The 13,262-nt window shown below is 44.6% G+C and overlaps 1 protein-coding gene across 2 annotated transcripts in view; it reads right to left on the bottom strand.

Annotated features, from left to right (window-relative positions):
* GCN1 (GCN1 activator of EIF2AK4) overlaps positions 1-13,262 on the bottom strand; it is a 746,722-nt gene that overhangs the window by 364,421 nt on the left and 369,039 nt on the right. For both annotated transcript variants that reach the window (XM_086942874.1, XM_086942875.1), the window contains exons 27-29: positions 11,697-11,777; positions 10,455-10,598; positions 4,894-5,021 (exon numbers count right to left, since the gene is read on the bottom strand). In XM_086942874.1, the coding sequence (XP_086799000.1) occupies positions 4,894-5,021; positions 10,455-10,598; positions 11,697-11,777 (353 nt within the window). The remainder of the gene's footprint in view (positions 1-4,893; positions 5,022-10,454; positions 10,599-11,696; positions 11,778-13,262) is intronic.

Here is a 13,262-nt window from a genome sequence, read left to right as displayed (position 1 = left end):
AGATCTTCGAATGAGCCGGAGACCTGCAGCCATTGGAGGTTGAGTTCTTCCTGAAGAGGCCTCATCCTGAGGCGGCAATTCGGTATCAAAGGAATGCAAGAAGAAGTCATACCCAGAAAAGACTTGAACTGTTGGACTGAAACTGTCTTTCTTGCTAGTAAAGTCCGACCCATGTCTTGTATCCTTTCTTGTCTCTCGTCCGATACAAAAGCTAAAGCTCAGACCAGTTGCGTGTCCAAGGTTGCTCCCAAGAAAGCTCGTTTTTGGGACGGTACTAGCTGTGACTTGCTGAGATTGAAGGAGAGACACAGTGACTGGAAGAGAGACAGACACCGTTGGACGTGGTTGTCTGTGTTTGCATAAGAACTCGCCTTGATAAGGCAATCATCTAAGTAGGGAAATATTTGTATTCCCTCCAGCCGGAGGTGTGCTGCTACTGGAGCCAGGGCGGTACAAAAGGGGGTAGTGATGGACGGAGCATCTGAACCAATCAAACACTCACACCCAATCAACAGATCTGGGTTTAATCCATCACCGTTCTTTAGCCCACTCTTCCACCCCAGTTCAGACATGGCCATATGCAAATCAGTCTGACCCTGTGCCTCATGGGAACAGTCCAGCCCGAACTGCCAAGCCATGCCTTCCCTGGACCGGAAACAAGCTTCCAAGGACCGGTTTCTGGCATTACAGCTGTCTTCAGCCAGGCGTGCTTTGAATCCAGTGGCAAATTGAGCAAGGGACTCATGTCTGAGCATACCCTGCCAACTTATGGCGAACAAAGCAGTACAAAAGGGAGTGGTGATGGACGGAGCATCTGAACCAATCAAACACTCACACCCAGTCAACAGATCTGGGTTTAATCCATCACAGTTCTTTAGCCCACTCTGCTACCCCAGTTCAGACATGGCCATATGCAAATCAACGAAGCCAGGACCTTCGTAAACACCCTGGGCGCTGAAAGCAGCCCAAAGGGGAGGACCTTGAATTGAAAATCCCTGCCAGCCACTCTGAAACGCAGGAACTTCCTGTGACGGGGTAAAATGGGAATGTGGAAATACGCATCTTGAAGGTCCAAGATGGCCATGTAATCTCCCGCCGAAAGAAGATGCAGTATTTCTTGGAGCGATAGCATCCAAAACTTTAGTTTTCTCAAGTACTTGTTGAGGGCACGAAGATCCAGAATTGGACGCCATTCCCCAGATTTCTTCTTTATTAGAAAGAATCTGGAATAGAATCCTGTTCCTCTCTGAACCGGAGGGACTTTTTCGATTGTTCCTTTTTTTAACATCAGATTGATCTGGGAAAACAACTCCTTGAGATGAGCTGGAGGTGGGCCCATTGGGGGAACATTTGGAGGAAACTTTTCGAATCAGAGGGCATGGCCCTTGGCCACAATGTCCAAGACCCACCTGTCCGACGTTATTGAGGACCATTTTGAGTAAAATTTTGAGATCTGTCCTCCAATTTTTATGTGGGAATGCGGCAGTAGCGGTGGCAGGTGATGAGGCTCATTGCCTTTTATTTGAATCCTTTCCGCGGTAGGCAGGTTTTCTTTTTTTCTGGGAATAATTTGTGTTACGCTGGCCGTAAGACCGGAAACGTTGGGATTGGTAATGTTGATTCCCTTGTCTGTAGGAAAATTGTTGATTATAACTTCCTCTAGTAGTGGACGATTCACGTCCTCTCGCACCCCGAAAGGGCGGCTTTTGAAATTGTAAAGTGCCAAGGGACCTAGCTGTCTGTGTCTTTTTTGATTGTCTGCAAGGCTTCCTCTACCTGCGGGCCAAACAAAAATTCTCCATCGAAAGGCATGTCCAACCGCTTAGCCTGCACCTCCTGGCGGAAGGAAGTCGCTCTTAACCAGCCTCGCCTGCATAGGACACCAGCCCTTGCTAACTGTCTGAAACCAGTCGAAGCCACATAAACTGCAGAATCAAGAATCTCAGCTGAGATTCTCTCCCCCTCCTGCAGTATTTTCAGAGATTCTGCTTTGGAAGGTTCTGGAAGGATGTTGATATATGGCGAGATGTCAGACCACATTTGCCCGTCGTATCTGCCCAGGAAGGCTAAAGAGTTGGCAGCCCGAACTGTAGCTGCTGCCATTGTAGACACACGCTTCCCAATAGCATCCAAACGCCTGCCGTCTCTAACCGGTGGGGCTGCGATTGGGAAGGAAGGATTTCTGGATTGCTTCTGTGCAGCTTGTATGATCACCGAATCCAACTTCGGGTGTCCTATAAGGCAAACTGGGGACTTTTCAGGAGCCTTATATTTTTTATCTATTCTCTGCAGTACTGGAGGGATAGATGCAGGAGTAGACATCACCTTAATTCCCTCTTTCCATATGAAATCAATAATTGGTATTGACTTAGTCTGCTTCCTTGGCTGGTCTTTGAAATCATAGAGGAAGCATTCCTGTTGGAGACTACACATCTGAACATGGAAACGTTGTGTAGCTCTTCCCATAAGAAGATGGAATCCTCCAACATCCACTGGAGGTGAATCTGCGGTAACCCGAGGTGAAGGAGAAGGTGTTGGGACTTGATAATCGTCCCACTCTGACAACAAGGATCTGTCATCACCTTCACCTTCCTCTCTCTCTTCTTCGTCAGAAGATTGGTGTTCTTCAGGATGATGGGAAGCTACAGGCGGAGGAGGCCTTGGACACCTGGGATCAGACATGGACGTTTGCACCACAGGCATAGGAGGCAGAGAGCCCGCTGACTCAGAAGATGGAAAATGCCTATAATAGTCATTCAAGAAAACTGGATATTTACCTGAACCTCCAGTTTTCTTGTTAATAGGCCCTACCTGCCCTCCCTCCTTTGGGCCAAACCCTTTCTTTTTCACAATGTAATAGTCATTCAGCATGGGCTGTAGATTCGCTAGCAATGCTACCGGCATCTGTGCTGTGGGGACAGCAGTAATGGGTGATGTTACATGCTCAGGCGAAGATTCGCCATCTTGATCGTCCTCTTCTTGGCCCTTGATGTGCAATTCGGAAGGACTTATTGCTGTTCCAAACCTTTCAATCAGGTCAGAATCTTTTTCACTATCAGAGTCCAGAAAATTGTCAGGGACTTGCAAGGGCACTGTTTGGGGTGATAGGTGTAATGGAGATAAAGGTTCTAGTCCAGAACCGCGTCTCTGAAGCAAGGAATGCTTCGGTGTAGATGTAAACGCCGTAGAAGGTGACCAAACCTGCATGGTGGTACATGTAGACAGATGCGGCGTCGACGGAGGCACCATTGACAGGCTCGTCGACGGGGGCTTGGATCCTGACGATGATAAGGTCGTTGTCGACAGTAAAGTGGTCTTCGCCGATGAGGAAGGTTTTGTCGACGATGGAGCCTTCGGCGACGGTCTAGTCTTCGACGGTGTGGGTGTCGTCAACGAGCTCGTCGATGACAGGATGGTCGTAGACGATGATGGAGCAACCGTCGAGGGTGGCGTCGACGATGAAGCTATCGTCGTCGGAATCTTCTTAAGTTTGGCCGTCGACGGGGCGCTGATGATGGCAGATGAAGATTATCTTGTCCACGAGATAGGCTTGACAGAGAAATAGACCAACGTCGGAGAAGACTCTGTCAACATAATCATCTCTGGTTTAGAAGAAGAGAAAGTTACCGTAGACTTAGATGCTGCGTCAATGGAAATCTTCGTTGACGAAGGAGTCATCGACGGCGTCGTCGGCGACAGGGTCTTCTTCTGAGGTAAAGTCTTCTCGGAAGCTGTTTTTTTAGGTACATTTTTGGTCGCTCTTCTCGGGGGTGTGGATGGCAAAAGTTTGCTCTTAGCAGGGGGAGTAGCCTTAGAAGTAGAAAGCCTCCCAGACCCCTTAGAAGAGTGTTGCTTCTTCACAATCTTGGCCCCAGGAGAAGATAACACCTCTTCAGCAGCTCTCTTACTAGAAGCTGTAGTAAACCCAGTGGCAATACTGCCTACCTCAGAAATATGATTATCTTGATCCTTGAGCTTTTGTAGCCACAAATGCACGCGGCCCTCACTTTCCCTGAGGGTCTTCTGAGGGAAGGTCCTACAAATATTGCAATTCTTCACCTGATGGTCTGGGTATAGGCAGTAAATGCACTTCTTTCGGGGATCTTCCATGAACAGCAGGAGCTTACCACAAGAGTCACAAGTCCTGAATAAAGATTTCTTAGAGGAAGACATCCTAAAATCCAGGATCTTGAAGGAAAAAAGAGAAGTACTGAACAGAGCTCAGGGAGACACATGACGTGCAGTAGAACATCTGAGAGCCTGAGCCTCCGGAGAGAACTTTCTGGTGGGTGCTGTCACCTGATTGGCTGCAGTTTGGGCTATACAAAATGACTAGGATAGTCATGAGTGTGGAAGTTTTTTTCCTGTAGCTTAGGCTACTTTACTTCCTGGTTTGCTATTACCAGGTTTTTTTCTATGTTATTATGGCATATTATTGCTTTTTTATGTACCGTGGGACTCCCACTCCGACGACGGGGAATGATTCAGGCATGTGAATCTATGAAAGACACCCCAAATACTGGAGAATAACTGGTTGCAAAAAAGTCCAAAACATTCTGAACCGCGATCAAACGGAGGTCTGCACAGGGGTTGGAGTTTCAAGAGCAACACATGAAGAGGGTCTATGCAGGATGTAATAAAGTAAGAGTGCTAGTCATACTACTTTGACCAGCTTGTTTGCATTTCTACTATTAGTATATAAAAGGGCATTGCAATAATTTCTTTGCACAAGAGCAAGTCGCTAATGGCCCTAATTTCAGCAACCCAACTTCTCCCCCTTTACCTACCTACATTCATCTATGGGTCGAATTTTGGCCTTTAAAACTACAAAACAATGCAATCTCCTCCTGTTATTCACTTTCACTTCAGGCCAGTGATTAAGACCCCGCTTACCTCTCTGCCAGTATTTTGATCTCATCCTCCACATCAAACTTTACAACCCATAGTCTATGCAGTAGATTCACTCCATTCTTCTCATCGCTGTCTGGAGTTGGCAGCACCATCTGCATTTCCATCAATCCCTAGTTGAACGATAAGGGAGTTAACAGGGAAGTTCAGAAGAAATTCACAAAACAAGAGAAATGTGTAACACATAAGGAAAACCAACATGTGAGGCAAACGGAAGAAGCAACGAAAGTCTACAAGGAGGTACTTTGAGCTGGTTAAGAACAGATTGTGTAGCCGACCCTGTGATTGAGCCCACTGATGTGCTAAACATTCCTGTAGCAGATGCATGTTTAGTCTTGTATGGAGCACTATAGCAATGCATGATGCCATCATCCTTTGAAGTCGCACAAAAGTGTTGACTGTTAGATACGGATTGCTTTGAATTTGTGGTAGTAGTCCTTGAAAATGTTGAATCCTGGTTGCATGTGGATAGGCTAAACCTATTTGAGTGTTGATCACAGCTCCTAGATATGGTTGAAGCTGTGCAGGTTGAATCCCAGCTGATGGAGAAGATTGATGGTAGTCATAGTGTGTTGTTGACACATAACATATGCATTGGTTTTGATCAGTCAATTGCCTAAATATGGAAAAGACATAGATACGTTATCTTCTTAAATTAGCTGCTACCACTGCTAAGCATTTGGTGAACACCCTGGGTGAAATAGTGACTCCGAATGGGAGAGCCTTGAATTGATACTGGTTCCCTACTATGACAAATTTGAGGTATTTGTGATGTGTTGGGTGTATAGGGATAGAAAGGTATGCATCATTTAAATCGAGTGCTGACATGACGTAGCCCTGTTATAGAAGTGGAAGCACTTGTTGAGGTGTGACCATTTGGAAGTTTTCAGATAGTATATAGAGGTTTTAAGGCCTTAGGACTAAAACAGGCTAAGAGAGCCATTCTTTTTGGTAATTAGAAAGTACAGGGAGGAAACCCCTTGATGTTGTATTAGAAGTGACTTTATAGCTATGTTACTTAATAGAGCTTGTATTTCCTGTTTGAGCAGATGTTGATGTTCCAAAGAAACTCTGAGCGTGAGGTGGAATATTAGGATTGCTGGTCAGCTCCAGTCAATAACCATGTTGGATAATGTTCAGCACTTACTGGTCTGATGTTATTGAATGCCAAGTGGGAAAGACTGTTGTAGTCGACCCCCGACAGGTGTAGGATGATCAGAGGGAATGATTATGGAGTCACTGTTTGTTGGCAGATGGAGCGGTACGGGTTGGTGTACCTTTGGAGTTGTTAACCCTATAACTGCCTCTGCAGCATCCTCTAGAAGGAGAGGATTGATTATGTGGCCTATACAACGATGTTGAAGGTTCTGTGAAAGTAGTTTTTGAACGTCCTCTGTAAAAGGAGCATCGAAAGGAGCCTCTATTGGAAGGCGTTTGAAGTGCTACCATGGATTTAGCCACTTCAGTGTCTTTCTACCTCTTTTCCAAGGCTTCATCCACTTGTGGGCCGACTAGATTTTGTTTATCAAGTAGGAACATTTAATATTGTCCGTTGGACTTCTGGTTTAAAACCAAACATATGTAGCCAGGCCTGTCTCCCTAAGAGGGCACTGGTATTAATCCCCCTGGCAGCGGTGTCAACAGCATCTAATGCACACCTTATGGAGGGGATGGAAATTAATGTATCCTCTTGCACAAATTCCTGCACGCTTTTCATATGTTCCTCTGGGAGATAATGAAGTAATTCTTAAATATCTCCCCAGTGAGCTCTGTCATATCTGGCAAGAAGACCCTGTGTATTGGCCATAGGCCAGTGATTAACCGACTGTGCAGCAACTCTTTTACCTGAGGCATCTATCAACTTTGACTCCTTGGCAGGTGGTGGTGCGTCAGCTGTGGTTTTTGAGTTTGCTCTTTGCGAGCATTGGACACAACCAAGAAGTTTGGTGGAAGCTGACCTCTAGTAAAAATTGGTGTAGATGGTGGGGATTTATATTTTTGCCTACCCTAGGTATAATAATGTATGTATGTGCAGGGCATATTAAAATATCCTCTGTGTGGCGCATCACGCCTTTTAAAATTGGTAAAAATAATTATGTTTTATGTGAAGTACCTGAGGTTTCAAATAATCAGTCTTCTTCTAATGCTTCTTAGTGCAAGCTGACCCCATGATATGCAGTTGCCCTGGAAATGAGCTCCTTATCTGAGGTGTTATCACAGGAGGTGAGGGTTTTGTAGAACAAAGATGAGGATCTGTGTCTCCTGAAAGGGTCCACATCATAACCCTGCCAGGGGTCTGGTGGTGCTTCATAAATATTGTCCTCCCTTTCATGTGCTTCTGGGTTTGTGTGAGGTGAACTTTCAGGGGTGATGGTTAGAGGGTTCGTAGGTGAAGAAGGCAAAGGCACAGTTGAATGTGGTGGAGGTAAAGAAGGAAAAATAGAGTGCATGGGAACAGTAGCTATGTCCTTTTTCAAAGGTATCTTATATCCTGTGTCTGAAAGGAAAGACGTTTTCCTTTGGGAAGATGGTACTGGTGCAGGTTTTGTTATAATACTTACAATCTGTGGATGAATATGTATATTCTTTCAATTTAGATCCAGTTTTACCAGTCACCCTGTATCATGGTCACAGTTAAACCCTTTCCTGGGTATTCACTCCTCTTCTGATCAACCAAGACGCACTCCGATGACTTTTCCACATCCAGCGGATTCAGGTGCAACTTTGAGCATCAGGTTCTGGTCTCTGGTGCTGCACGGCGGAGGCTGGTGGCAGTCTGAATATTCTGGGCTACCAACTTGCTCCAGCATGCTTCTTCAGCTGTTGTGGCCCTGCTCTGCAAACAGCAGGTCAGCCAATTGACCCTTGGAGTCTATTGCTTCAGCTGGGCTCTGGAGAAGACTTCTCCATGGGTTGGACACAGCAGCCACAGTACCACTCCTTTGATAGCCATCAGTTTCAGCAGGTCCAGTGCACCGTCTCTTTGCTGGCTTTATGGTGAAGCGGGCGGTCTTTCGTCTAGTCCATTCTATATCTAAGTTATGGGTGTTGGGGGTACCCTTTTTATGCTCAGAAAATGCCCTCAGGGTAGGATACAGATCAACACCATCTCCTCCACCTGCTTACTCACTCTGCACATGCCATGTAAGTTCTTCAAGTAGCTACCCCTAAACAAAGGTCGCACTGTGGCACAGCCCTTTATCACCAGCCGAATGGATGCCACCCAATGATACCCCTTGGATACTGGTTTATCTCTTCCCTGCCCCTAGGGCCTGTCTGTCTAGGGCCAGCGTTAGAGCAGTGTGACCGGTGCAGTCGCACTGGGTGCTGTCCAGTGGAGCGGGGCACCTACTTCAGGGTGGGTGCAGTGTTTAGCAATAACCTATGATTGGACAGATGAGGGACACTTTTTCCCGGTGGTAATGAAAGAATCCAAGGAGGCAGACGTGAGGGTGCCAAAAATTACTGTCGCACTGGGCGCCCCCAGCGCTAAAGCCAGCCCTGAATCGGTCTACCTAGACAATGAGCAGCTCCTTTCCCATTTGCCCTTTAAAGGCGGTGCATCTTCTTTAGAGCTCACTTTTTGGACCAACACCTGTGTGGTTTACTGGAGGAGGGTGGTAACACCTTGCTCCAGTGCAGGCTTCTATTGTCTCATCATTTCCTGAGAGTTGTAAACATGTCTCCCCAGGAGAGCAGAAGCGGTCCGCAGGACTAAACCCCAAAACAAAAGTAAATGTGCAATGGAAACAAACTAAAGTGGCAACTTCTAAAATAGCACTTTGCCCACCAGTGACTTGATTTGATGTACTGAATATTTCAATACCTTAAAGTGCCAACTTTGGTAGTACCATTCAGAAGTTAGTAGGGCTGAGATGTGGGGTTGTAACTCTGTACTTGCAAATGTAGCTACTAGCCTTTCCACATTAAAAATTACAATTTAAGGTTTATACTGCTGGAACATGTAAAAGTACATGCATCACTTCTTAAAATACAGCACACTGCTTTAGGACTTGTTAGGCCTACCTTAGGGGTGACTTACATATATTAAAAAGGGAGGGTTGCACTTTGCCCTTAGTTTAAATGCTCAAGTGGAGAGGACATTTTTAAACTGCCCTTCCAGTCCACAGTGGCAGCCTGGATGCCATGTTTTACCTTGTCCTACTTATGGTGGCACAGCCAGTACTGCAGTGCACGTGAGACACTTCAACTTACAGGCCCTGGTTATCCCTGGTGCCACATACTGGGTACTTACAAGTAAGTTGGGTTATGCCAAATGGAGGACAAGCCAATTAAACATACCCCATTTTAGGGGTCTAAGCACATGCACGGAGTCTTGTTATACAGAGGCACAGGGCATTTGAGAGCCGTTACACCAGTACCTAGTAGTCAAAACAGGGCCATAATGTGGGGTAAACATGCTAAAACCTGATTTACTTTCAGTCAGCATTGTCTGATTGAAAGCTGTACTTTGTTTGGGGTCTGTGCCACAAGCTGGACCTTCAGGAAGGGAGAGGGTGGCTCCAGTTACAAAGCCAGGTTTCCAGAAAACAGGCTCTGAAGAAGACGTTGAGGCCAGGGTCAAGGAAAAACACTGACTTGAGGCTATACCTTTCGAGTTGGAGCAACTGCACAACACTGAAAAGTCCCTCTTCCAAGCCTCCTTGTGCTTCTGGCACCAGAGACAGACCTTGTGAGGGTGGAGAGCAAGATTTTGCTCTGAAAGGAACAAAAAAGTTCAAACCTAAAATTTTGGGGAGAGATGTTCTAAAATGTGTAGGAAAATGTTCATAGTACAACAACTCCATATCTGCTTCAAAGGGTGCAGAAACAAAATAAACTATCAGTGAGACAGGGTGGCACCCTATAAAACTTCCTGATGCCAAATCCAGGACTATTTCCAGAGCCAAGGCACCTCCTTTCGACGCAGGAGAGCCATTACAAGTTTTCCAAACCAGTTTGGCACCTATTGGAGTTTCAAGGGCTGAGGAATCTGCAGCAAATAGTGTTCATCAGCAAACTTTATTTTTAATAAGAAAGAAAAATGTATTTTTTTAAAAGAAGGTTGTTCCAGCTTACAAAAGGAACGTAGCAACTCTACTATAATTCCTCCAAGGTACCACTCATTGAGTAGACATCTCACACTACGCCATGTATTCTTACTCCATGCTATCAACAATGGCTTCAAACTCGAAAGAGTTCTGGCATATGGAATTTTTTTTTTTTACTAAAGAGGATCTTTTGTTCTAAAACATGAGTTTGCTCTAGTGTTCTCGAGATCGCGCTGTACGTGTTTGGAGGGTTGAGGGGGTGATAGACCTGCACACACTGAGTTCAGATTGGTGTAGGTTCACAAGGTCAGATGCTAGAGTTTTATAGGCACCAAATTCAATGTGGAAATCAAGGTCTCTCTCTACATGCACCTCATCAAACAAGCAGGTTATTTATAGCGGTTATATTTCTAAATCAGACATAAAAAGAAAACTTCAACATTTTATTATTTAATTTTCAGAACCTTCCATCATCCATAATCCAAATACACTCACCCGGAGAGATGCATCTCGCACATTAGAGCATGGGGATTGTAGGGCCTGGAGTAATACATCAATCTCATCCTGCTCTGCATAAGCACAGCCATCCTCTCCACTGCTGCTGGTACACAGTGCTGTCAGGGTATTCGATGCCAGGATCTGATATTAGGAAACACAAAGATGGCATGACAGTCTTACTAACAAACAGGAAGCCTTCACTGGTCACTTACTTTACACAGATTGCTTCTCTCTCCCCGTATCCCCTTTAAACACTGTCTCACTAGAGCTGTTCCTCCCTCCACCTCCACCCACCATTACTGTACTCACCCTACAAGATTGGTACAGCTGTTGTGTAACCGTCAGGCCACGGCTCATCCCCCTTATCCTTCTTCATGCACTACTAGATTTTGGCCAATAGTACCTCTATTAACAGCAGAGGAACTGTACTATCCCATATCTACCATGATGGAATGCATTTCTCATCCTTAACTCATTGGTTTCTGTCATTTTCAGGGAAAGGTTTTTACTGTACTTCTGAAAGTTGTCATGCCACCCAGAATCAAACACCATTGTCACTCAATTGGGAGTGGAATAGGAATGAAAGGACAAATAAACTGAGTGGGTTTGTGGCTTTGCCACAGTACATCGACTACTGTCCATTTTAATCTCAGCCACAAAATCCAATTGTGTCCATGAGTTGCTGACGTCTTCCTACATTTGTTGCTATCTTTCCTTACCACAGTGCTTTTTTAATGGGGAGACAAGTGACAACTTCGCCTTTAAAGGAAAATTACAAGTTCATAAGTCAGCTCAGCCCTTCCTGCGATCCGTCTGGAGACAACATAGTAGCACAATGGAAGCAGGATGCAAAAAATTAGCCCCTCACACATTAGTCACCTAGGCAACTTGTGAATACGACCAGGAGACTTTGGCGTAGCCTTGGACTAGCTGGAGCGACATTGATATTCCACTCTGCTTGCTTAATTTGCCAAGATGCTCAGGTGGGGCATGCCAGGGGCTAGAAGGGCTCAGTCTTATGGTGTTGGTGAGTGGAGGTGTGGTAGTCTTTTCACTCTAAAATACAGAGTGTAAAGCCACAGAAGACTGAACAATTTGTATTAGTACAAAATCCCCTTTTGACACAACTTAAGCACACTCTTCGCTAAACAGCACCACGTCGGCGCATTTCACTTTAAGCTCGAATGACTATGGATTCCAGCAGCAGTACAATTTGCTTATGACATTGGTACAACTCACCTGCAAGCGCGGAGCACCAGTTCCAATTACCCTTGTCAGCAGAAGTAGCATATCCACACGAGGCAGCAAATCAGGGCCATTCTGAGGCGGCAATAGTGAAAGAAAGAATTAGAACCTGAGAAAACCTTATTCAGTACCTATTAAATTTAGACTAGAAAGCATTCCCAAGAACAACCAAAAATCACCTAAGGCAAATTACAGAGACACACTTAGTTTATTGTAAAATACAGCAGCATGGAATCACAAATCATATATCCTTTCTATAGCTAATGATGTGCCATATCCATCTCTATAGACAATGCTCTAAACTCCACCTAGCACTATAAAGAAGTGTATCAATACCTCATAAAAAACATCACAGATGAGTACTACAGCAAGTTCTTTTTGGACTATTGAGAACAATTCCCATCACTTCCATACCAGAACACCACCTCCAAAAGGGTTGATGGAGCCTGATGGGATTCACCACAAATCATTTAATTTACAGGTCAGTAATGAACCATAGCCTGACTTGTGTAGTAAAATGCTTACTATCTGTATGAATAAGCTCTCAGTGTAATTTTAGAATTCCCACCACCAACTCTAGCTTTAAAAATCCCCAGGGAAGCTAAACATTAGCAACAGTTGCACCAACAGAATATTAATTGCCATCAGAGATGTGGTTAGGTGGCTAAAGACTCATGAATGCAGGATAGTCTGGGTTCCAATCCAGGTATTAACAACAATTGTGACACTTTGGGAAAATCAGCAGTGCTTCAGCTCAAGCTGTGAATATCTGTAATGTAAATATGTTTTTTAAGTAGCTGTACAAGTTGCTACCTAATACTGTTCCAATTACACGTTTCTAAACCCTTGTTCAATCACATCCTAAGCATTGTGTTCAGGTGTCAACCAGACCACATAACCAAAATGCAATATCTCCTGTTTAGAGATACTTTACTACAAAAAAGCTTTTCCATTTTAAAGCACATTTGTGCTTCATAGAACTTGATCTATTATATCAAATACCTCATTATCAAAACTGCTGTTGTAGATTCTGGATATGGTTTCCATCGGCTACGCTCAAAAGAACATTACTACTAATTCTGAATCAGTCCATCAAAAACTGCACTTAACTAAGTAGAGCAGCTCATGCATTGCAGATAATTTTACCATAACTTCCATGACCCGCATGCTGTCAACCTGTGTTGACTCCCTCTGTAAAATTACTGCACTGAACCAGAAGAGGTAAATACAAATATCTCCACTAAAAAAAGACTCATTCAGATCAAATGGTCTTAAAAATAGAACTCCTCAGCCAGGAGCTACCATCACCAAAGGTCCACTCATGTAGTTCTCAAAACATTGCTCTCCTACCAGTACTCCAACTAACCATCTCCACATCATGACTGGTACCAAACACTAACACTCACTCTCTTAATAAAACAAATGTTAGCAACCAACTGGTGTCTTAAAGTGGTCTTATACCTACAGGTTGAGTCATGCATATTTAAAAATATACATATAATTGACCACCTCCTCGTCCACTATAAATCCAGAAGGCTAGATCCAAAGCCACTCTTGGAA

Source organism: Lissotriton vulgaris, chromosome 11, assembly GCF_964263255.1.
Source record: "Lissotriton vulgaris chromosome 11, aLisVul1.2, whole genome shotgun sequence".
Classification (NCBI taxonomy): domain Eukaryota; kingdom Metazoa; phylum Chordata; class Amphibia; order Caudata; family Salamandridae; genus Lissotriton; species Lissotriton vulgaris.
This window is presented reverse-complemented; position numbering and strand designations above follow the sequence as displayed.